At 45.1% G+C, this 26511-nt stretch overlaps 1 protein-coding gene across 4 annotated transcripts in view; it reads right to left on the bottom strand.

The window, feature by feature from the left end:
* Window positions 1–21648, bottom strand: part of runx1 (RUNX family transcription factor 1) — a 51953-nt gene extending 30305 nt beyond the window's left edge. For 2 of the 4 annotated variants that reach the window (XM_035394162.1, XM_035394164.1), the window contains exon 1: window positions 20987–21088. Coding sequence is in view for 2 of the 4 variants with exons in the window: in XM_035394163.1 (XP_035250054.1) it covers window positions 20987–21056 (70 nt within the window). In the remaining 2 variants the exon portion in view is untranslated. Of the gene's footprint in view, window positions 1–20986; window positions 21128–21409 lie in introns of those variants that run through there. The other 2 variants (XM_035394163.1, XM_035394161.1) reach the window with 2 other exon arrangements.
* Between the last annotated feature and the right edge of the window lie 4863 nt (window positions 21649–26511).

Here is a 26511-nt window from a genome sequence, read left to right as displayed (position 1 = left end):
TTGTCGAGTTCATATATTTTTTATTGTCATTATTATTGTTGTTGTCCTTTGTGACATTTGCTTTAGCAGCACAGTTCATGTCATGCCAATAAAGCACATTCAAACTGAAAAATTAAATTGAGAGAGAGAGAGAGAGAGAGAGAGAGAGATAGTATTGTAGGCACCCAAAGCTTTAGGCAGGTCACAGCCTGAAGCTGTTCCTAATAGAGTAAAAGTGCTGCTGGTGTGTATCCGCAGAGAGTATTTTAAAGATGTGTTCAGAATAAACCAGTCATCTGTGTACTGTGCAGTTTCTGTGATCTGATTTCTGCATTTTATATATTTTTTTATATTTATCTCTATTTCAAAACGAGCGTGCAGTTTTTTTTTCTGCTCAGACCATTCGTAAGTTAAAAGAAAGTCTGAAAGCAAATGAAGAACGCACCCTGATCCATTCACAGACACATTGGATTAAAAAAAGACTTAGAAACAAAGCACTGAGGATGGACATTTTGTTTTTTTGGGGAATAACAGTGTTTCTCCCCGTGCCATTAGAGGATAGTGGCAGGAGCTCAGTGGAAGTGTGTACACTCTGGGGGCCCCATTTAAAATCTGTACTCATCAGAATGTTCTGCAATGGTACGTAGCAGCCAGTCCACAGGTCTCGATAGCTCTGCTAATATGATTTATCTTTCTTTAAAGGCTCCTCAGTCAATACCTGCTGTTGAATCATCAGTAGACTAGCCAGTATGACACTTGAGACCTAGGAAAAATAGTTTGGTCGGGCTTCACATATTACACACCAAGAGAGAATTGTTCAATGGTTGGTGGTACAGTACAGCTTGTGCACCCATCTTCTCTGGGAAAATGTCCCTGGATGCTGTTAAAAGGCTTAGAATGTCCTCACTTGCTTCCAGGTCTGTCAGTAGATAAAAGAATAAAAAAAGAAGTTTCTTTTGTTCATTAAAAAAAAAACAAAAAAAAAAAAACTTGTCTGTAGCCTCTCCAAAAACCGTGGTAAGGGTGACTGATCACCAGTACGCGCTGATACAATAGGAGAGCTGGTGGCCTGGACTCAACCCTCGGTACGTCCCGAAGCATAATTACTCACACGGGATGGAGAGCAGGACAGACCCGCCATCTGGGGAGCACAAGCTGAAGGCAAACCAGCGCACCCTTCCATAATCAGAGGGACGCGCATTCGCAGATGCTTCTCAGCGCCGTACCCAAGGCCAGAGAAGCAACGGAAGAAGAAACGTCCGTCCTCCGTTCCCTCTCCGCCTTAGTTCTGAGGCTGATTGTTTTCAGATGTCTCCTGTCTGATGGCTGTCCAAACAGGATCGAGTCTGTGGGAATAATTCAGGGCCCGATGGGTTCGGAGGAAGTAAAACCTTTTTAATATTGGGAAATGATTTTGAATACTGATATGTAGTTTAATGAGGGTATGGATGACCCCTTTTCTTCGGCGGTGGTAGGGCGTCATGTTTTGTATATATTTTTTTGTTTTAAATGGCCTGTGTCTGTACATTGCTATGTCTTGAAACTGAATTCATTGATGGTGATTCCAACTATTTTCATTCAGAGCAAAGGCAATTGGTCACATTAACAGAGATGAAAAGATGGACCAGTTCTCTTTTCCTGAACTGACAGATATCCTGCAAGCTCAATACCGATATAATGTGTCATTTTGTTTAGCACTCCATGTCTAGGACAACACATTTTATGTTTGGCTACTTTCAGCAAAAATTGTGCTGGATATTAACACTCTTTTTGAGAGTGAGGTGTCCTGACAAGTCCATCCAATTACTCAAATATAGTTTTTCTTGAAGCTTAATTTTCCTATTCTACTGTAATCCATTTTGTATTATAGAGCTGGAATAACATACACTCTTGGAAAGAAAGGGTTCAGAAGGGGTCCTTTGGCTTGTCTTCAAAGGGGAACCTTTTTTTAGTTCTTTATGGAAACCGGTACAGTAGGTGGGAAAAGTGTGAAAGCTGCGAGACTTAACCATCTTGCTCTACAAAGAGCCCTTGAACTAGACAGGGTCCCTCTTTGGAGAAACAGATGAGCCTTTTGACACCCTTCCTTCAGAGAGAGCAGTTAGGAAGCGCTATGTAGCGTTTTGGTCTGGTAAACGCAGCAGAGCTTCTCCGCAGCAGTGAGTGGGTGGGACAGGCATGCAGGGAGCAGAGATGTGCCCTCAGGCCCCGTTTAGTGCAGTTTGAATGGCTGAGCAGGAGAAATGGGGCAGAAAAACTCCCCCTCCTTCTCTCGCTCACTCACTCTGTCTCTCTCTGTATCGCTCTCTCTCTCACACACACACACACACACACACACACACACCTTATAAACTGTTTTCATACTTTTGTCCATCTTACTTAGGCATGCCTGTGTACTGCTTGTGACCAGACATCAGAGATAGAGGTGTATATTTCCCATTTAGAGAGAGAGTCCTTGTGGGGAAGAATGCTGTGTATTTACTCACAAACAACTATAAACATTAGTTCATTCTCAAATCCTCAAAATTGCCTCAGTATCAAAGAGCTTTGGGAAAACATTATCGATATAATTTTAAGTCACAACCAAATTTAAAAAAGAGGATCCGGCATCTTCCCGAGCCTGTTCACTGGGTATATGACTGAAGACCGGGTGATTTTGTTGCATTTAGTTTAATTCTACCAAACGGAAGACAAATGTCTTCTCAAAGATTGGCTCTGGTTGCTATTACAAAAGCAGGACATCATTTCCTGCTTTCGCTCTCACAGCTAATTCATGCTCATAAAAGTTGTTTTCGTGCTTACATCCTCTCGAAAGCACATCTAATGCATAACCTTACAACATAGCGAAGTGTTGAATCATGAAGCAGTAGTGGAGGCAGAAATGCATAATCATTGCATTGAAAACAAACAAGTCTTGTTTGACGTGATTTTATCTGGGCGATGGTATCACTGCTCCATTTTTAGCCTTCCGGTTAATGCTGTATGCATGTAGCGTAATGCGTACCGATCCTCTGTGAGCTTGGCCTTGTGTAGACAGCATGATGAAGTACTGTAGCGCAGCGAATGCCCAACCAAAGGAATTAAGGCCCTTGGAACTGCATAAGACAGAAACGTGCTGAAAAGCAACACAGTACAGTGTTGAGTTTGTGATCCTTTTCTCTCTTTTCTGATCCCATCTCCAAATCTCAATACTTTTAATCCTCATTTTCATTTAGATAGACTCCATATGGTATTTCAGGCTGTTATTTAAGGCATGTCCTGTGGTGTAAGAACTCGGAGTGAGTAAAATGGCTTGGAAGCAGAGTTGAGTCACTAGGATCAGGAGTGTCTGGGAGTGAAAAAATAAAGGGAGCACATTTTTACTGAACCACCTCTCTACTCCCTTTTGTTCCCAGTTTTGATTAACCAAACCTTGTACCTCTTGACCTGCCAGTGGCTATTACAACATCAGATAATACTACAGGACAGCTTGCATCAATTTGGTTGGAGTGTATCTCCCACTGACAACTGGTAGCCTGTGGGGCATTGAATCGTTGCTATGGTGACCGAAGGCAACCTGGTTAACTTAAACCCAACTTTCCCCATGTGAGACAAGGCCATGTAGGTCAGGGTGCTAGGGGCTCCCAGTCACTGTCAACCAATCACATAAAATGGCCCATACACATCTGACCATAATTCTCAGCCAGCGTGCAGAGTGATCGCCTTTATCAACTGAGCCACTTGGGCCTCCACTACAGCACACAGTGTGTGGGTAAGAAGTCTGGGAGGGTGTGAGTCAGTGAAAATGGAGGTGAGCGCCACGACGGTCACCCGAATAAGAGTGGGAGCAGATGGGCTCACATGGCGGGTCTATGTCCAGCGAGCTAATACAATTGGACCAGTCATAAGATGGCTGCTGCGTGTTACTGGGAAGCCCAGTTTAAATCAGGTTGTCTGTGCATGAGCCCTCAAGCATACCCCCCATCCCCCCCAGCGGTTTCCATTCACAGCCAGAGTGGTGGCCAGTCTGCCTCACAGACGGACGTCAAGACACTGACTCAGAGCTCAATTGCGAGGACAGTCGAATCACTGGTTCCGTACTCCTACACCAGACACAAGTTGACAGCAGTACCAGCGTATGTTCACCAGAGGCAGGGCAATCAGAGCTGAAACCAGAGCTAGAGCTACCCGATGCTGGAGCTCTCCCAGCATTAAAAACTGCAGGGAATTATCACACACAAAAAAACAAAATGTTGCATCATTAAGTGACTGCCGCATGCATGTCAAACTAGGACAATGCTTTCAATGATGCTCAAAATGGCTCATCCATGTTTTTGTCTTACAGTGTCAGGCAGTCCAGACTATGTGCTCGCCATTAAATCTGTAACGTTAACATGGATTTTAAGTATGACCAAAACAAAACAATGAATAGCGCTTCACCTGTTCTAGCTTATGCATAGCAAGCTGTTACATTTAATGTGTACATCATCATTATGCTCTTTCATGCAAAGCAGTAATTTGGCTAGACCTGTTACACCTGAGCCAGCTCGTGATTCCATAGTCCTGCCAGTACCTTGCCATCTCAGACAGCTGGGTACAATGCCCTTCCAAAAAAGGCTAAACTAAAACTAGACAAAGTGACTGAATTGCCTGAAACGGATTGTCTCAGGAATGTGACCCGGACTGAAATTCTCACATCCTTATGCTGTCCTTGCAGTTAGTGGCCCCCCCTACCTAGGGTGTAACTTTAGTTTGAATTTTGGGGGGCTTGAAATACATAGACCCTCAAGCACTGTAACCGTCTCAGAGAGTCCAGGGGCACGTCCTCACCCAAAATAATTTTTTAAAGAGTAGCAGTGAAAGGATTGTTTCTGGTGAAATCTAAGGGGAAAATACTTCAGATCAGTATGTCCCAGTCACAACATGAAATCCCCATCTTTATTATATGAAATAATTTTTCTCATCATCGTCATGCTATATTATTGGGGTGGTTATTTGGCTGGTTTTGTAATATTGGGGTGGTTGTAACCCCCCTATCTCCCCCACATAAATTACACCCTTGCCTCCTTCCTGTGTTGTGCTCAGAATTTACCCAATAGTTTAACTGCCTAAACTGAGCATGCCTTCTACGGCACATGTGCATGTGAGATTGTGAAATAGTTTCCTACAAGCCTGAATTATCAAATACTAACAGCGCCATATCCCACCCGTCACCCTTCCTGGGTTCTTCTGCCCTGTCTCTGGTTCTTCTGTACTGAGATCCAATATCAGCTTTACTGACATAGTGCACAGCTAAGTATTCAGTGTTAAGTGAACTCCGTTAGAGAGTACATACCTGTATGGTCCCTGTTGTACTCGTATGTACAGTGTTGGAGTTGAATTAACCCAGGGCATTATGCTATGTATTTATTATGCCTACTCTGTATCCCTGGTGGATTATCCAGGCTAACGGTTGTGATATCCCAAATTTGAGTGACAGGGCCATCCTCCTGTCCCCACAAGCAAGAAGACATACTGTTCAATAAAAGGTCATTAGTTACCCACAAAATCAATTTAAAAAACTCAGAGCCCACCAATGCCCCGGTCCAAGAGAGCCATATTGGCTTCTTTAATCATGCGTGGATCCACCTCAGTCCTTCTCACCTCCAATGCTACCCTCATCCCTCAACACCCCCCCCTCCCCAGTTCTTATTCGGATGAGGGGGCTGCCAAATTACTCAGAAGAACATTGTGAGAAATAAATAAATAAATACACGCACAGCAGTGACACGGAGAGGGTTGGCTGATGAATGAATTAATTAGGAGCTCCTGAACGGAACGGGTCCATTAATGGCCACAGCGGTTAGCGTGGTGAAGGCGCTTTTCTTCCCAGCTCGTTAGCCAGGATGGCGCGGGACGAGCTCTCCGGGTCCCCCCGGGCCCAGGCGGTGGGCGCCCGGTCCATTACGGGGGATTTCGGGTACGGGACGTGGTATTCCGGATTAGGTGCTGCGGTCAGGCGGGGCGGGCCGACCCCGCGGCGTACCACGGCAGTATTGACAGTTATATGGCCGTTTCCTGTTGCGGTTTCTTGGTGCGAGGCGCAGCGATGGCGGCGCCCCGAGACAGGGGCGGGAGGCGCGTGCCATTTGGGCCCGCTGGAGAGCACCGGTACGTCCCCCAGAATCATCGTCAGCGAGCATTTGTGCTGAAAATGAACGACAAGAAGCTGACAGTACAGCGAAACAAAGCGCTGCTGTGACTCGCCCATGATCTCGCCCTACTTTATGCCCTAACTTTCATCTCCATCCACATGTTTATGGAGGAGTTCTCTCTTATGCCTTAGCACACTCCTCTCCTTGTGAGTAGTGCTATGCGCCAATTTTGCTTTTAAATTCCATGATAAGCCCTTGTACTTGCAGAAGTTGCCAGTAACAGCGGATTCCTGGCAACTACTGTAAGTAGCACAGTGTGTAAGTGTGTTTCAACAATCTCAAATATAACATTCACTAATAAATTATGGTCTGACTCAAAGGGGTTTAGGGCACAGGGTCCTTATAATAAAACCACAGTGGTCCAACAAAATAACAAACAGTAATTCAATGTGGAAGCCTTGATAAATCTTCAAGCCAAAGTGAGAAGGAGGCCATGTTAGATATGAAGGTTACTTGCTATGGTTTGGGGTGATCATACAAAGGGCAAGGAACAAAGTTTGAGAGGAAAATCCCCCAGTCACCACAGGGGTAGCAGGGGTTGTACAAGAGTGGCTCCACTGGAAAAGCCACCATGCTTTTGATGTAATACTCCACTGCTGCCTTGCTGTGGTAATAGGTGGCTAGGCTGTTGGCTGCTGAATTAAATGAAACTAAATGAAAGTTCGCCTTCAGAAAGAGAAAGAGGAGAGAGAGATGAGAAAGTGAGAAAGACAGACAGACAGAGAGAGAGAAAGAGAGAGAGAGAGAGAGAATTGTGTGGAGTTGAGAAGTTTGAATGCTGATATAGAATATATCAATAAGGACCATCACCTGGCTCTGTTCTAAAACAGATGCGGCATCAGCTGACACTTACACATGAATGCTTTTCGGAAAAAATGCCCATTCTCTGACAACCTGGCTACACCTTTCAGACAAACACTGTCAGTGTTAGGCCACGGTCTGGGAGAGCATGAGTCACAACTCTGCGCCAAGAACGAGACATCATCACACTTTGTCATTCCCTCCGGTTCAACCATCAGGTCCTCTTCAAAGCGGTGAAATTCAGTCTGGCTGTCAACAGTCTTTCCATGTAGAAGCCATTCCAACATGTCACAGTCCGTCTACAATGATCAAGCACTTAAATGGGCCCTAGAAATATTCAACAGATACATACACCAAACTCAGTATACTTTCTGTTTCTGAAAGCAAACGTCCATTGAGTCTTTCCATGTTTCATTTGACGGCATGCATATGTTCACTCAAAATTGAATCGCAGAGAGCTTAAATGACCTTCGACGAGGTCTTCCGCCTCTGCTCTGACTGACCCGGCCCGTACGTGCTAGATGTAGGAACAAGATCAATACCCATAAAGCAAACACAGCTGGCTCAGTGTTCATTCCTCCCTCGTTATTTGCTTTTTTATCCTCCAATGCCTGAGGAGTCTGGTGGAATATAGCTGACTCAAAGGTCTGGACCACAGCCCCTGGTCTGACCAGACATTTCATGGGAATGTAAAGCCTGCATTATCAGAAAATCTGGGCGAATGAGTGGGGAGCAGAGAGTGGGAGAGAGGGAAAATGATAAGTGTAAATGCAGAGGTGAAAAATCCAGCTTCAGAAAGTAAAGGTCCTCCCCACTATTTTTTTTCCTGACTACCTATATTTGTTAATTAGCACAATTCTTCAGCCAGGAGCTAGAACTGATTAGTGAAATCAGCTGGATGAGTTCATGGATGGAAGAAACACATGGCAGGCCTTTAATTTCTGACCCCTGGACTTTCAATCTCTGCAGCCAAGAATGACATTTTCATGTTTTTTTTTTTCATTTACTAGATCGTCCAGCACAATAGTGCATAGAATAAGGCCAGCTGAGTGTAAATATGTAAATATGGGTATTTTCAAAATAATGTGCCATTACATAAATGATGATATAATGAACATATTGTCACATATAAATGTAATAGAGAAGTTTAACGCAAGTCAGTTGTAAGAGCAATGGAGCGCTATGACATCAAACGGGAGAAGAGAAGAAAAAGGAGGAGTGGAAAAAGTGAGAGAAGAGAGCGACAGTAGAGAAAGGAAGAGGAGAGCTATGAAGCTGAGTGCCTCTCCAGGCTGAGCGAGTGGAGGACTGATCAGGAGAAGAGTCCGCTCCTACAGCACCGCTCTGTGCTGTGTGTGGGCCACCAAGGAGCTGGATAAACACAAGCAGCTGAGCTATCCCTCTGATCTCCAGCCATGGGGACACAGCAGGTCCCTCAAGGGACAGCCGGGGCTTCGCTCTACTGTTCCCCGAGACCCACAGTGGCGGTATTCATCAGGGAGCCCTGCAGCAGCCATGTTAGCATAGATGCTCATTTCAGCTCACACCGTTATATTACTTCACTCAGTGAGTCAGTGGACGGCTTTTCATAAGGTGACGAGGTGACTTACATCGCTGACAATTTGCTTCTTGGACCAATTTGGAAAAAGAGGAGAAGCACCACACTTGAGAGTATAGCATTTAGTACCACGTAGGTCCTCAGGTCCAGTGTCCAGAGCTCTGATGGCCAGTGCACTCCGCTAGAGGTAACCCCCAGAGTCCGGCCAGCTACCCACTGCAGCACAAAGATTACTCATACAGTCGGGTGCCCAACGGACCAGCAGGGGTTGGTAGTGGACAACGAGATCCTGTCATCCTGGCAGTTAGTATTGGTGTAATGATTTAGAGATTTGCCTGAGTCCAAGGTGAGATTTTAACCCAGGGCTCTCACTGGTCCAAAAAAAATTCATAGGCAAACGTGTTACCAGTCAGCTAAAGGCAAAATTGTTTCTAGCCAAGGGAAATATTGTTGTTTTTGAATTTGAGGGCTGAGAGAGCCTTTCGTCACCAAAGAGCCTTCTGCTACAAGGCCGTCACTTTACCGCACCTGAACACGCTTCACTAGCGAACTGGCTGGGCTACACCCACTACACTGGCGCAGTCAAACATTCAGGCTATAGGCATTCGGGCTGTAGAAACAGTGCTTTTACAGAATGAGCCACCCAGCAGGCCTGAAGTTACAATTTACTTAACTTCACCGTGTAAAATTTGGACATTTCCTTGTGATAACGCTGCACAGCCTGAATGTGTGCCTCCGCTGCGCTTCTCACAAGTTCTTGAGATGGACCGCTCTTATCTATTTTAAAACGGTGTCAGAAACCTGGTGTGGTTGTCATAGTTATAGTGGATCTTATCAGCTCATGTGATTTTCCCCGAAGTTAAAGCCGCAGATGAGCACCAGCTGCAGCGTAGTTTGAGGTCTTCATCAGAGTTACCATGCTAATAAGATAAAGATTGTGCTTTTCACAGTGCCCAGGAGGGAAAACCCTGCATCTGTCTCTGTCTCTCTGTGTTTTGCGTGAGAAGCATGAGCATGACTTCCGAAGTTAGCGGAAATCACGCACGTGGACGATCCTCTGTAATATCATATAAGAAAATCAACAGAACAAGATAAAAAAATAAAGACAGGCATAATGGTGGCCTTTTTGTCCTGGCCAGACTATGGATATACAGTAAATTCTCAATTAGTTGTGGCATCGGAGGCACAAAGGCCGCTCTGTCTTTGTGACAGAGAGTCCACGCAAATGTTGGAAGATGAAAGAGATTTAGCGAAGAGAGGGAGTAGAAGGGATGTGTGTGTGTGTGTGTGTGTGTGTGTGTGTGTGAAATTCCCTGCTTATTTCTGCCCTCGATATAGATGTTGTGATCACTCAACTAATTTGTAATGCCACTGGGGTTCTTTGGAAATTACATCAGTTATGAAGAATCATTTGAGCAGGGAAATGAACAGAGTATGTTTGTTTTGAAAATGTCTATACAGGTTCACACGGACACATACGCACACACATACGCACAGACACACACACACACACACACACATACACACGCACACACACATACGCGCACACACACACACACACATACGCACACACACACACACACACACACACACACATTAAACAGCTAGCCCCTGTGTTAAGGTATCTGTGCAGACCGTGGTGATGTCGTGGGGGCGAAGGCAGTCATCTGCCCCGGCTGTGTGACTAAGCACAGCTCAGCGGGCCTCCTGGGCGCCTGGCAGGCTGCACTTTAACAGGTGGCGCTGAACGCACTGGGAATCTGAGCCAAAATGGCCTCTGATTCACTCTGTCAGGACATAATTACTGCACATTCACACATACGCACGCATATAAATAATTGGAAATGGACACATTCTCACAGATTTCAGAAGGAATATAAACATGCTCTCAGACATGAAAGGCCCAGGAATAAAGGTGCCAGACAGTTACAAGTGCCTGGGGACCATGGCTGACAATAAACTGAGTTTTGAGGAAAATACTGATCTGTAAAAAAGAACAATATGAACCTATAATCTTTTTAAAGTAAAAAAAAAAAAAAAGAAAGAAAAGAAATGGTTCTGTTTCACAAGTCATTACATTATAATACATATTTGTTGAACATATTACTTTTCTGTGATCTACATGTATGGCTACCTCTCCACCAGCAACAAGAACAAAAGTCAATTTATATGATGTTCAAATGCTATGTAAGATTGACAAGATTGACAGTATTCCTACTGATAGTGATCATGTTCTATAAAAAATTATCCTCTTCTACTCTCACTATGAAAAAGGTGTTTTTTCTTTCCAAATTGAAATATCTTGGAAATGTTTAATCTATAATTGTACACAATTCATGTTTTTTAAACAACAGTAGTTACTTATTTCAGTGTTTCTTCCCCCCCATGATGTCAAATTGCCAGTTATTCGAAGATGTGGAGTGTTCATGTGAATATTTGTATTGCTTAATAGTTTTTTTGTTTTGTTTTTTGTTTTTTTTTTTGTTTGAAGCTACCTATAAAGACCTGTTCTTGCTCTCAGTTAACTGGGACCAAAGTGTAATGTATTAGAGTTAAACATTTCACGAGTGGAAGTGGCAGTTGCAACATTTTTAGACACACATTTGCGACAGAACTGCATTTTCATTATCAGAGTAGAAGTGAAGGGGGTTGCCAGCATGAAGAGTTCCAGGGGGAAGCCGTAAGCTACAGCCTCCTTGTGCAACTGTTCAGAGGCAACTTACTTGAAAGGTTATTGATTACCTAGAGAGAATACACAAATACACGGTATAAATGAGACTACACTGTGGAAGATTATCTGACCACAGTGAAAATTTAGAAAACCCTGGAAAACACTGACAAAAAGTACAGACTCAGTGAGCACAGCCTAGCAATAGAGACCAGCTGCGATCAACAACAAATAGAGTCAGAGCTGCACTTCCTCCTCACCCTATGTGATAAATATTTTTTTTAAACTTTTCAAAAAAAAAAAAAAAAAAAAAAAACACTCAAAACTCTCAACCCTTACAGAGACCCAACTATTGCAAATCCTCCTTGGAGAAGAAAGATGTTGGGACAGCAGTGACTCTCTAATCCCCATCAATTAATATATAGTTGTTTTAAGTTAAATAACTTATATTGTATTATAATCATTATAATTTTATTATTATTATTATTGTTATTACTACTAGTACTAGTATACATTTTATGTCAATGTTATATTTTAATCTGTATCTATTGTTGTTATTACTTTGCTATTGCTATGGTTATTATTGAACTTTGGAAATAAGTATTTACAAATATGTCATGACAATAAAACATTCTGAATTTGAGAGAGTGAGAGAGAGAGAGGGAGAGAGAGCATTTCTGCACTCGTCTTTAGGGCTCTGGCCTTATCTCACTCTGAGTCATTTGTCTGACAAATGGTTTTCCAGGGACGTATCCCAGATGCCTGGAGAGCGCTGGTGGGAGACAGGGCCGTCTTTGTCAGGAGGGGCAACTGCTGTTACAGTTATGGAAATAAGCAGCTCACCTGCGTTTGCTGCTTCCCTCCCTGGAAGCGTCTGACTGGTTCCCCTGAGGAGCCCGAACAGGCGTTCCCATTGGGCCTCTGCTCTTGTTCACAAAGGGCGTTGCTGGGATGACTACATGAGCTATCCTCCACAACCGTTGTGTGACAGCGGTTCCCAGCCCTGTTCCTGGAGATCTACTCTCCTGTATCTTTTAATTTCACTCCTAATTTGGCACAACTGATTCTCCTAATTAGCAGCTCAGCGAGATCTCGAACTGTTGAATGAGCCATCCGTCGCTATGCTCGGAGTGAAAACCTACAGCACGGCGAATCTGCAGGAACAGGGTTGGGAACACTTGTCATATAATATAAATGTAACGCAACAAATGTCATAACCATTCATGACAGTGTATTACAGCATGATAAATAGTATAGCACTGTCATCATGTCTGGCCAGAAACTTACAAAATGGGTACGAAATAACTGATTCTAAATTATTTACACATACCTATGGGTGAAATTACATTTATTGTAAGCTGTAATATACTGTCAACTGGTTTTGACATGTATTGTGTTATCCTGTGTTATATAGGATTTAGGGTGTATAGTTCAAGTAAAGTTTTATGAATTTTCGCATGTATTTGACCCAGTTTTTACCACTGCTGTGCCATTTGCACTTTAAAACCAATTTATGTATGTAATTAACACGGATTGTGCAATTACCTTTTTGCTAATTTGTCTTGGCAGCTCAGAGTTGTTTTTATTGCACACCGCGTATATTTAACCAAGAGAGCAGAAACTGTCAGCTCCACGTGATCAATAATTAAATTAAAAACAGCGTTAATTTAAAAGTGTGGTCCCACTCTCTGCTCAGATCACTGGAGTGAGACGCCAGGGAACTGTTGCGCGAACATTGCGCGTTGCTGGCTGAGTGTTTGAACGCGTCCTTGTGCGCACGTGTGTACATGTTTGTGTGCGTGCGTGAATCTAAGTGCATTTTAGTGATTTTTTTGTGGGTTGTGTGCACTAATCTGCAATGTATGAGTGTGGTGTGCAGTATAACCAGAACGTGGGCTAACTGTTGCCACACTTAGTGCGTATCAGTGACAGTGGGCAGACTGTGGTGGCAGTATGGTGGCTGTGGCTTACATTCTCCCCACATTCTAACCAACATGCAAAGTAGGCAGGTCTGAGGCTGATTTTAGTGCACTCATGCACACACACACACACACACACACACACGCTCACACACACACACACACACACACACACGCTCACACACACACACACACACACACACACACAGAAACACACACACGTGCACGTACACGTGTACACCCACACACACACACACACACACACGCACGCACACAGTCATGCACACAGATATCTAATGTGTGTTTGGTTTCCTCTCGCTGCAGAGAGACCGGAACAGCAGTGTTATCACTCCCTCCTCCCACAGCCAGGCTTCTATTATTTGATGTAGCAAACTATGGCCGTGTTTAAAGCATTTGTGGCAGAATAATATTTCACTTTTTATATGCAAGCCTGCAATACAACGGACCCCCACTCATGATGGAAATCATGATGCCCTGCTACACCCCCCCCCCCACCCCCACACCACCACCGAGGTAACAGCTGCACCCCGACCAAGCAATAGCAAATAGCAAAGGCGCCCCACCCAGCCGTACAAGCGGATCTGAAAGGTGAGCAGTTGTCAGAGTAAGTTTAGATATCCTCCAAATGGCAGCCACACTTTCCTGTGCAGAGACACAGTCACAGCTCTCTTCTGCTTTTTTATGCTTTTTAATTTTTTTTTAATACCCCATAAGTTGTAAAAGCACTTTCTCACTCACAGAGCCTGTTTTGTAGAGCTGCGGAGGGCTGGGGGTTGTGAGTTTTGGGGGGGAGGGGTGTTGCTGTGATGCTAACTGCTACTGTTATTTTCATGAAGTGAAAGCTGGGACACATAACTGTCTTCAGGACCCTTACAGCCTGACAACAGGAAAGAGAGGGAGGGGGCACTAGGCTTATCAGCCCCGGCAAATGCAGTCTGTGGTTTCTCTACGTTTGCAAGGAGTCCCCCCCCCCCCCAAACCTTGCAATCCCCCCCAACTGACAAATGAGACCTTCTGTACAGAACTGTGAGTCCTAGACATGTTCCCATCCACACCTCACTGAAAACTACACTGAATCCTCACAGAGCCCACCCCGAATTCAGATTTGGGACAGATTGAATTCGCACTCATTGCACAGTGAAACCAGACTGACCAGAAGTGAACTCACTCTGTTACCTGCATTGGAACAGATCTCACCACAGTATGAATCAACGCTGATCGTAGTCCCTGAAACCAGACTCACAGAACAGCGAATACACACCAAACCCACACTGCAACCAGGCTCACAATGGAGTGAATGCATGCTAAAAGCCAGTCATTACTTTTCCTGGCTGCGAACTCGTGGATGTCAACAACAAAAAAAAAAAAGTATTTTTAAAATTTTTGTACGCTTAGGGTTATAACTAGGTAGCTGTTTCGTAGGTGACTTAGTTAATGCACTCGTCTTAACTACTGCTTGCATTTTTGCATAGGAACGGTACTTCTCTCTAGGGTTTTCGACACACTTGTTCCTGGTTATGGTTATACACTTTGTTGTACGTCGCTCTGGATAAGAGCGTCTGCCAAATGCCTGTAATGTAATGTAATGTAATGTAAAATAGAAGTCAGTGTTACAGCCACGCAGCAAGATAAAATAACAGTAGTCACCTGCAATTTCTTCAGAATCTTATGGTGCTGTTTTTTTATGTTTAAACATTGCATTTACATGAACTTCTCAGGGAACAGGACAGAAGCATTGTGACGATAAAAGGTCTCCTATTCATTATAAGAGTCAGGTTTCACTGTAGGATCAGAGTGGATTTACTCTGATGTGAATCTTGTTTCCAAGCGGGCTCTGTGCTGACTCTCATTATGGTCTAGTTTGAGTCTAGTGAATCTCTCTGCAGTGAGATCTAGTCTAGTATCCCATGGCTATAGAAACATTTTGCATACATTCCATGACAACTTGATACTCAGCCAAGAAACTGAATAAATAGCCTATTGTTTTAAAATGTGACACCTGTAACTTGTGAAGGATGGGCAGATAGGTACTCATCTACAAATAAATGCTTAAATTATCTATAGATGCACACATTCTTTGTTATTGGTGTTTCATGTAAAGTGACTTCTTCTCGTGCTTCATAACTATGATTTTTTCTGTCTTTTGACTAAATATGTGTCAGGCAGGCTTATATTGTGTGCAGTAAGATGGACCTCAGTATTGACTGATCCAGATGAAGTGGTCTGATGAAGTTCACCAATGGGCGCTGGAATGTTCCTGGTTTTGAACATGTTACAAAAAACCAAATATCATACGAAAGAAGTCAAATTACTGCACGCACTATCATTATCTCTCTGAGACGTGGAAACTACCTAGCTTAGTCATGAGCCAAACAGAGCTCCCTTCTTACATTTTTCCGAGGAACTGCCAGAGAAGTGAAATGAAAAAGCATTGCTAAGTTTAGCTAAAGTCTCTCCTTTTTTCCACCGCCCAGTTAGAGAATGTAGAGAAATTCTGGGATGGCCGACCTACTTCAAAATCAAACATCATCATTATTATTACAGTTATTGCTATTATGACTATCACTATATCATTACAACAGTTACAATTGCTTATCCAATATCCTATCTGAATACATATATATATATATATATATATATATATATATACATACTGTATGCATGTATAATAGCTGTATTTGAAAATGTGCTATTTGTCACACACACACACACACACACGAGCACACACACATGCACACAAGCATACACACACACCACACACATACACACACACCACACACACACACACACACACACACACACACACACACACTAATGTCTGAGTAGCATGCCTGGGTCTCCTCAATGAACCCCACTGAAAGGGAGGAGGGAATACTCAGAGGCGAACGGTGTGGCCCTCGCATGGACCTGGCACACCGGGGGCCCATATCCTCTGTGGTAAGCCACATTCAAATGAATATACGAGCGCTCTGACACTGCCCAGTGGAAATTTATTATAACTTCTGAAAGTGTTTCTCTCTAAATATAAAAAAAGGCAGATCGAGGCTTCCTTCTGAAAGTCCTGGGGTTGCTGATAAACAGAATCAGAGTCGGACAGAAGGCCGAAGGTCCGGCTCTTTTGGAGAGGTTCGGAGAGCCGAGGGAGGGAAACGCATAAATCCACCTGACATTCTGTTCTTTGGAGCAGAAAAACAGCACTGAAATTTAGGACATTACAATAAACACTGGATGAATATACGGGCGTGAGAACAATCTGGACCCGTTTCGTCTGCACGGGCCCAATGCGCCGGGCGGGCAGTCGGTTGCGCATTTCTGGGAAGCGCGGGCCGGTGGAGGAAACCTGGTTGGAACAGATGGGCCGTGAAGGTGTGTGTGTGCGTGTGTGTGTGTGACCGTGGGAGCCAGGCTTAAAGTGGGCTCGGGTCAATGTCCACAGAGACAGGAGGAGGGGTCCTGTGGTGGAGGTGCAGAACTGAGATACCGCGCCAAAATCTTTGGAGACGCACGGAGCGGCAGGTTACCGCCATGCACAAAGCCATCTTCCCACCTGCTCTTTAAATATAATATGGCAGAGATACACATGACCCTGGTCCTTAATTTATATTACTTTCATAGTCCCATAATGCACTCAGGAGCTCACAGCAATGGCTAATTGTAGAAGACCACAAGGAAAATCTCAGATGCTTGCACAGTAACTGCAGAAATCACTTTTTTTTTAGAAGTGTCAGGTATATTTCCTAGGTCATTTCTCTCAGACATAATCTTGTGATAGCATAATTATTAACCCTTTCAGGCTCATTTACACCATTTCTTATACATTTGATCTTATTTTGAGAAAAACACAAACAAAAGCTTTGCGGCAAAAGCGGCTGAATGATACACGTTTTTCCTCAGGATCCGCAGTAGACGTTAAAGAAGGTGAGCGCAGAGGAGGAACTGAGGAAAGAACGCAGTCTGCTGATCAGAAAGGAATTTTAGCCATATCCTTAGCGGTTTCCCAGAAAGAAGGATGCAAAGTGTTAGACTGGTCAGCACAGGAGGTGAATTTCTCATTAGAGTTCAGGCAGAGTTCAAGTAAGGGAGCAAGTTTCACATGCCTCCGTGCTCCGGAACAATCCACTTGCGCAATGGCAGCGGAGTAACTGCACCTCCTGCACCTCCCCACTGATCTCCAACCCTGCCATCAGATGTTTTCACACCCCTCAGCAAACGGGTTAATCACCTTCGTGCACGGCTGATCCGCGTGGCCAGGACCATGCAGAGGGGGGGCTCCGGGCGCCCAAATACCCGCCCCTTTTGTGCCCACGTATCCGGTGTGGAATTTGATTTTTTAAAATTGTAAACATTTTTTTTTTTGTATTTTTATTGTTGCTGTCATGCATTTTTATTCATTCGTTTCGGTAAGATATATTCTGTGCAGTAACCGGGCGTTGTAAAACAGTTTTGCTAGGTTGGTGTGCCCTTTTCTCAATTTCAGCGCCCGCCCCTCAAAAGGGATCTGCACATTTCTGCCCTGTGGCCCACACCAATCTGCCGTAGCACGCTCTGCTTGAGGGACGAGGGCACACTGATTCAGGCTGTGGTTGTCCGCAAGGACCTCATAAAATGCCACAGATTCTCATCGCGTAACTTCACAAGCACACAGACATCACCCTGAGCTCGCACAGGGGCGAGGCTGTATATGAGCTCAGAAAAAAAACAAAAAAAAAAAAACAACTCCGATGCTGCTGTGCTTGTGCAAGACGCACGACACGGCACGGCGATAAACTTCCGGCGTTAAACTGACAGCTTCAGCTGCCGGAGGCGCCAAAGCGGGCAGGAAGCGCGATCGAGAGAAGCGGGGCTCCGCGCGATTCTCGAGAAGCGAGGCCCCGCGCGATTCTTGCGAACGCCTTTTTGAGGTGCGGGTTTTTTTTTTTCGTCTCCTCTGACGCATTTGTGAACACGGGAACCTGGAGGAGCGCGCGGTCGAGATGTCACGCAGCTGCACGTCGCCTCGCCTGACGAGAACCCCGCTTCCCTGTTCGGTGAAACGCGGTGTGACGCGCGGCGCCTGGCGGCAGGTCACGCATGGCGGCCCGGCCGCAGGCCCCGAAGCATGGCGACACGTGTGTGGTGTGAGATAGACAGCTTTGTGGGCACGCGTGTGGTGGTAGTCATGAGCTGCATGCAGACAGACAGCGTCGTGGGGACGCGCGTGGTGTGAGATAGGCAGCTTTGTGGGGACGCGTGTGGTAGTAGTCATGAGCTGCATGCAGACAGACAGAGTTGTGGGGACACGTGTGGTGGCAGGCATAACCCAGTGAGCCAAGGCTGGAATATAGATGTCTAGAGGGAAGGAAATATAGATTGAGAGACCTTAAACAGACTAGGTTAACCCCAATGTAGCTCTGATTTTACTCAAATATTGCCTGGCTACATCCTAGTCAGCTAGAAGGCTTTCACTTTTCAACCAAATGGGGCCAGGTTTTCACCTGAACGCCCAGATGGTGTTAAACTAACTTTTCAGCACAAAAATATTCACCTGGAAAGCTGCATGCAGGCAAGCTGTTTTGTGGGGACGTGTGGTTGCAGTCATAAAGCTGCATGCAGGCAGGCTGTGTTGTGGGGACGTGTGGTTGCAGTCATAAAGCTGCATGCAGGCAGACTGTTTTGTGGGGACGTGTGGTTGCAGTCATAAAGCTGCATGCAGGCAGGCTGTTTTGTGGGGACGTGTGGTTGCAGTCATAAAGCTGCATGCAGGCAGGCTGTGTTGTGGGGACGTGTGGTTGCAGTCATAAAGCTGCATGCAGGCAGACTGTTTTGTGGGGACGTGTGGTTGCAGTCATAAAGCTGCATGCAGGCAGGCTGTGTTGTGGGGACGTGTGGTTGCAGTCATAAAGCTGCATGCAGGCAGGCTGTTTTGTGGGGACGTGTGGTTGCAGTCATAAAGCTGCATGCAGGCAGGCTGTGTTGTGGGGACGTGTGGTTGCAGTCATAAAGCTGCATGCAGGCAGACTGTGTTGTGGGGACAGTAGTGACAGGGACTGTTAGGCCTGGGACTGTTCTGGAGAGCACACAAGCACCATTCAGTGCCATGCAATGCAAATGACTTATTTCGCGTGAAAGATCAACAAAGATCACAAATCAGGTGTTCCTCCCCACTGCTCTTCTGGAACTTCACATTAACGTAATAACAGACGGAAAAGACAAATCAAAGGACTCATCTTTTCCCATTTAAACATGCATTGCATTTACTATCCACAAATCAGTTCTGGCTGAGTTTGAATTTTAGATTTTTTTTTCCCAGAACTCAAGTGTCATTTTTCTAAGAACAGGCTATACAATTACAGACAGCTATCTTGATGATCAGAAAATCAGGCCCCAGGAGCAGCAGCATTCATTTATAAATAGAAATGTGTGTGTGTGTGTGTGTGAATACAGCATATAAATACTAATCTATTGATCTAGAGCAGATTATGTTTGCCACACCAAGAGCCAGCTGCCAGTATGGTTTCGCGACTGTTCATTACGCAAAGCAACTGTGTTCCACACTGTGTCATATCACTGTGTCATACGCTCCAGGCCACCCTCACATGGCCTTTCCATCACAATCGATTCTATCGCTCTATTCCTTTAACTCCACTCAAAGAATACTACTAGTTCACTTTGGGGTTTTTTTTTGGATTCTGATTTTCCCTTTAAGGTTACAGGCATCAAATCATCCTGGAGAATGAATGTAGTACCATACTCTCTTTCTACAATGAGGTCCTGCGTACGTAATGCCAAGGGTTCCAGTATATTGGATAGGTGCAGAAGGGGCACTATGACTATTGTACAAGTCTGTTCATTTATATAGGGTCTGTGGAATGAGCAAAACCTAACCGGTTATTTTTTGGAATTTAGGAATCTCTCCTGGACAGATATTTTTGGTCCCAAAATGAAGAAATTTCACACACACACACACACACACACACACACACACACACACATATATATATATATATATAAATTGCTAGGCTAAACAGACATCCTCTTTTTCTGCTCAGGCTAGCAATGCCTTATATTTATGTTTTGTTGCACAAAAACATCCAGCTTTCAGCAAGCAATAAAGAAAGGGAAACCAACCTGCATTAGTTCAGTCGTTCCATCAGTTAATATTGCACTCAATCAAACGAACCAACCAATGCAGATACATTGTCCCACACAACCCTCCATAACACAGATATCTCCCTGTTAAATCTACCACTAATTGGCATTTTGTTGATAAAACATAGAAATGTGGAAAAATAAACCAAGCCATCAGTAAAATAAACCAAGCCACACTTTTTCAATGGTTAAAAGGTGCAAAGCTTGTCACTCAGGTGGTACCCTATAGGGACATACAATTGTATCCCTAGTCATGGGTTTCAAAGTTTTAAACCTTTTTTTCTTATAGTACCAAAATTGCTTTACAGTACCTTTAAAGGTACTTTTGGGAGATTTGTTCCTTACAAAATTGCACCCCCACCGTTCCTTTATTTCAGAGAGTGGGAATCCACTTTTTTGGCCCAGTGAAGGACGGAGGGGGACTAAGTCTGACCCGGACGGTCCGAAGCCTGAACACTGTGGCGTTCAGAACACCTCGTAGCGTAGCAGTGCTCAGTGAGGGCGCTGTGGTTTTCCACATGGTCTGATTCAGACACAACATTGCAGCCGCAGCGACCAACAATTGCACAGGCATTGCTCAATCAAGTAAATAAAATACACCTCAAAATTTCCATCCAATACTTGTTCTGCGGCGCACCTCTACTGCCGTACATCTACTGACCCAACTCAACTCAACACACTTGCAGGCACGCTCCCTTTCCCCCGAACACTGGGACCGCACCGTGCCGTTTTCACTCACCCCTCACGAAGCACGTCTGGTACGATGGAAAGGACTCAAAGATGCTGTTGGAGGCCATGTGTTTCTTCATAGGCGTTGAGCTCCTTCGGCGAAAGAGGCGTCCCTCTCTTGTCAAAAATGCCTGGTCTTCCTCCTCGTCCACTGCAGACATGACATGCACATGCATTTAGAAACGGGGCGAGCACATTTGTGAAGGAGCGCATTAGCAAAACAAACAGCGGGGGTTATCGTCACATCCTGTTGAAGCTCAAGTCCAGGACCTTCTCTACCACTCATATGTGGTTCTTCTCACGTCTCCGAGATGCCCGAAGTGTTGCTGGCGGCCCCTGTAGCTGGGCTGCTCGGAGGTCCTGTCCCTGAGCGATGGGCATGGATAAGACTCCTGAGCTGAGAAACCCAGTGGAAAGTCTGCAGTTAACATACCTCTGTGCAGGGGAGCAGCAGCACCAGCGCTCGAGTCGCTGTGGTTTTCGGCAATCCTGGTGATTCACGCTGAAATTGACACGCTCTCTCTCTCTCTCTCTCTCTCTCTCTTTCTCTCTCTTTCTCTGGTGTGAGCAGAGCTATGACTGCTCGCCGCTCTGGTTTGTGGTTGTGTGGTGGCCCACAGAAGGCTTCTCATAACCCCAAATGCGAATTTAACCATTCCCTTCTAAAGACTCAAGCCCCATTGGGTGACTGCAGTCACATGATATACTGATGTACAATTTTTTTCTCGTTTTGTTTAATCTGGTATTGTAGCTCATTTCCCCCCCCACCCCACCTGCCCTCCTCCTCTTTGTTTTGAGTGAGGAAACAAGACTGACTTCAGCTTGTGCAGAGAAAAAGAGCAAGAGAATGCAGGGGCTGCATGAGAGAGTGAAAGTTGTAGAAGAGAAAGAGAGAGGGAGACAGATAGAGAGAGAGCAGGCGCGAGAGAAAAGGACAGAGGGAGAGAGAGAGAGAGAGAGAGAGAGAGAGAGACCCACACAGTCTATAGTAGCTATGCAAATTTCACTGCAAGAAGAAACACAATTAGGCCAGTGTCCATGCCTATGGTTTGAGTGTTAGCCACAGTGATAATTTGCATGTCATCTTTTCATATCAGGGTTGATCTGGTCATCTTGTGAGAGAGAGTTCGCACGGTCTCCTCTGTGCTGGTCAGGAGTAAATATCACCAGTATGCTCTCAGTTTCTCTTCAGATCAGATCCAATCAAGCTTTACCATATGGATAATTAGGAAAAGAAGAAGAATAACTTCTGAAATACAGATAGACTTAGAAATGTTTTTTTTTTTTACTAAGTTGTCTCTATGGCTGTGGCAGGAAGCTGCTGCCGGTGATGCGCCGGCCCCTTCCTCTCTCAGGAGCAGGGTTGCACAACGTGTGCCGTGTGCAGTCAGTCTCTTATGTGTGTGACGTGTGCAATCAGCGTTACACAAACAGTGTGTTACATGCATGATGTGTGAAAGCAGTGCGTTACATGTATGATGTGTAAAATCAGTGTGTTACATGTGCGATGTGTGAAATCATGCATGGTGTTCCATGTGTGATGTCTGGAATCAGTGTGTTACATGTACAATGTGTAAAATCAGTGTGTTACATGTACAATGTGTAAAATCAGTGTGTTACATGTGCGATGTGTGAAATCATGCATGGTGTTCCATGTATGATGTCTGGAATCAGTGTGTTACATGTACAATGTGTAAAATCAGTGTGTTACATGTGTGATGTGGGCAATTAGTCCAGTCTGGCGGTCTCCCCTGCTCATGCAGTCTGGAGAGAAAGCGGGTGTTGTAAACGCAACCATTGTTCCGGTGATCAGTGGGATTTGCGTGCACGTGTGTTTGTGTGAGTGAAATGGCAGCTCCCGAGGTGGCAATCGAGGCAGACACGCTCACTGGCTGCGGTAAAGTGTTTGTGTGAAGGTCAAACAGTGTGCGTGTGGGTGTGTGTGTTTCTGAAGAGGCAGTTGCAATACTAATTGCCAGGCTCCGCCCCCCACTCACCTGCTCGGGTGAAAACAATGACTAATGATTAAACAGCGGCCTGTCAATCACGCCGCTAATGCGGTGATTGCAGTTCTGTTCCAGTGCTGTTTTAAATCTAACTGACAAACAGCCGCCCTCTCGTGAGCTTGTCCCATCCCGGCCACGCCCCGTATTCACCTCTTTCAGCGGCCTCCACACCTGCGGGCCCCTCTACTCCAGGGGGCGGGGCGGGGCATTGTCGGCACGACGCCGGGCAGCTGTTGGGCGGAGTTGCCCTCGCGCACCCCGACTCTTATTTCCTGCACCCCAAGCAACCCTGCCGCACCTGCCACACCGGCAAGCAGCCTGCTGCTCCGCCAGCTCCCCATCACAAGCAAAATAACAAAATAACAAAAAAACATGCTAACGAAGAGAGAGAACTCCTGAGAGCTGGTGTGGCTGAATCAAACACACCCAAATCAAAATTGCACTTTTTGTTTGTTTTGTTTGTTTGCGGGGAGGTAAAAGAAGAGACTGACCGCGTTTCCCAGAGTGCAATTCTGCAACGGAATGGAACCGTTTCTGAAGTACAGGACCCGACTGAAAAGAGGAAATGGGGGACAGACATCAGGCCATCAGGTTGCACTGTGACCCCGTTGAGACGAAACACAGTCTTGTCCCAGCTGCAGTATCAAGGGGTGGGTGGATGGGATTCGATGGGGTGAAGGGTCGGGTGGGTGGGGGGGGTTGGGTTGTGGGTGGGTGCATCCGGGGTTCCAAAAAATACAATGTTTAGCCATTCTCATTTATTCAGTGCCAATCAGAGTGTCGCTTCTATCTAAACACACTGAAGTGCCATCATACCTGTCTTTATGTGGAATGTGTGAATGAGAGAGGAGGAAGCAAGACAGAAGGAGAGAGAGCGAGAGAAGGGGGAGATCGAGCAGGACGTTGTTGGCTTTGCCAGAGGACACAGCTGTCCCCGACGCACGCTCCCTACTGTGTTCCCACGACTGCTGTGTCCCCCAGTCCCGTGTCTCGAACAGGCCACACATCCCCCTCTCCTCACAGGCCCTGCCTCTCCCACTCTCCGCCTCGGGGTGTGACCGGCTCCAGGGTAGGATATCCGCTGGCCTCAGACTCACTGTCAGCCCACAGTCTAGCAAAGGACACGCATCGACCTTACAGTCTGTGTTTGGATGAACTGTGACCTTACAGTCTGGACTGTGATTCTATGTGACCTTACAGTCTGGACTATGATTCTATGTGACCTTACAGTCTGGTTTTGGATTGGTTGTGACTAGGCTTAGGTACTGAAACCCAATACCACTATGGTACCGGTTCCGATATGGCCGGCACCTACTGGACTGAATCGCAACGCAGGTTTCGGTGCCTCATTTCAGTGCCACACACCGTCACAAGCAAACTGTGAACTGTTAAATAAAACTTTTCTAAAATTTCTTTGCCTTTTGCAATAAAGAGGACATTATTTACTGTTGTCGTTTGCTCTTTATTTTTTAAAATGTATTGGCTCAGGCACCGTTTAGGCACTGGCACCATTAAAAGTATTAAAAGTATAATTTTAGTGTCAGTGTCAGCAAAATCTAAACGACACCCATCATTAGCTGTGACTGTATGGCCTGGGGTAGGAGTCTCTGGGTAACTGAACACATTTCTCAGCTCTGCAGTGGTGGTGGGCGGGGGATCCGCTTGAGCTGGAAGAGCAGGGGACTTTCCCGTCCGTGACCCCTCTCCAGGTGGGCTGGGCTGGGTGTCTCATGCCCCTGCCTGCCTCTCATAACTGGGGCCTGAGTCAGGAGGCTGGAGGTCAGGGGGAGAGGGGGAGGGGGTGGGGGCGGGGATGGGTGGTGGGGGGGGGGAGGAGCTGGATGGGACACCTGCTGAGATTCCTCCTGCCGGGGGCGGATGACTCAGGAGTTCAGAGGCAGAATTTCGAGAATTCCCACCCTCTCTGTCCCTGTCAATCCAAGGTCAGAATGTGTATCACAAATGTGCAGCTCTGCTGAATCCATTTATAGAAATATACATTTTATGATTCCTTTGCTGAACCTTCGTTCAAAGGTTATCATATACTAGGCAGATACAGACTGAAATACAGCTTTGGCACCCAGATAGCTAAACGAGTTGGACAGCCCCATAGTTTCAACTTCGCTGCATTCAGAATGAAGGGAAATGTCACAGCTGCATCTTTGTCATGGCAGCGATGCTTTATGACAGCATTTGATTAGGAAGGAAGGGCAGTGCGCTTTGTGTAAACCAGCAGTTCACATGTTCATATATTACTAGAACTTTTTAACCAGCCCAACGACATATACAGATATAACAGAGCTGACCAGAAATGTTTTCTTTCCAGAAGAAGACTAGCGGGTGTAATGCTACTCTCTCTGTTATACATACAGCAGTAGAAGTTTTGTGTTCAGAAATTAGCAAAACAAATATCATGGGTTACTAAGTGGGGGAAGGGGTGGTGATCACTTGACTGCAGTCTACTGCAATTATGTACTCAGTGTCATAAAAATACTGCATGCCTTTGTATTTAATCTCCAGTGTGACTAACATCTGTTTACTGAGCTCAAAATTCAGACATTTTGATTTTGATATGCATTTTTGTGTTGTTAAATTTACAGTTAAACAATGCTCCTATTTAGCTGGTTGTTGGCAAATATTCATTGGATACTACGAGCTTTTAAAATGGATTTCAAAATAGAGTTGGTGTACATTTCAACTGTGTTAATTCGTTTTATTTTACATGTTGTCTTCAATTAGATACATATTTATGGTTTTAATTTAATTCAAGTTACTTAGTGTACCTCCATCAGAGCATACCTTTTATCTTGCTAGCATGTTCATTTAACAATAGGACCATGTACATAGCCAATTAGCAGTTTTGTTGAGTAATTCAATTACAGAGCTAGCTGCAACAGCTGCCACCAACTGACTTAATTGTAGCCTGATCTGCGTAAAAATGAACTGGAAGGTTTTTCTGACAGGTAAGCTTGCTTGCTTGCTTACTGTCAAGTCAAGTGACCTTATCTCAGTCTAACTAGACGTGAATTAGTTAACTGTTTCTGTAATTGCTGAATTATGTAGAAATAGTGGCATGTAAAATTGAAATGAAAAATTACCAAACATAGGAGTTCAACAGCAAAGACTGAATAGTACCACATTGCCTACATTAGCACAGCAAACATCATGCCCAATAGTAGTTTCCATGGAGATATCTGCCTAGCATTGCAGGTAACAGTACACAGTAAGTGAAATAGTAATGAGCCTTTAAACTGAACACCCATTTGACCAAGGTTCATATTGGCATACATTTAATAGTGCCTTGACAAAAATTGGTTTGAATTTGATGGACCTGCGCACATCAGAGCAGAGGTCCAAGTGCAAAATAAAGAGCATACTCTGACCATAGAGATACAAAGTGAGAGAAACAGAGAGAGAGAGAGAGAGAGAGAGAGAGGAAAGAGGAGGAACGGAGGAGGAAGGCTGATAGAGGCAGCTGCTCTCATTGAGTCATTTCCTGCTGTCTTAAGCTTCCGTTCTCATACGCACA

Source organism: Anguilla anguilla, chromosome 15 (assembly GCF_013347855.1).
Source record: "Anguilla anguilla isolate fAngAng1 chromosome 15, fAngAng1.pri, whole genome shotgun sequence".
Lineage (NCBI taxonomy): Eukaryota > Metazoa > Chordata > Actinopteri > Anguilliformes > Anguillidae > Anguilla > Anguilla anguilla.
This window is presented reverse-complemented; position numbering and strand designations above follow the sequence as displayed.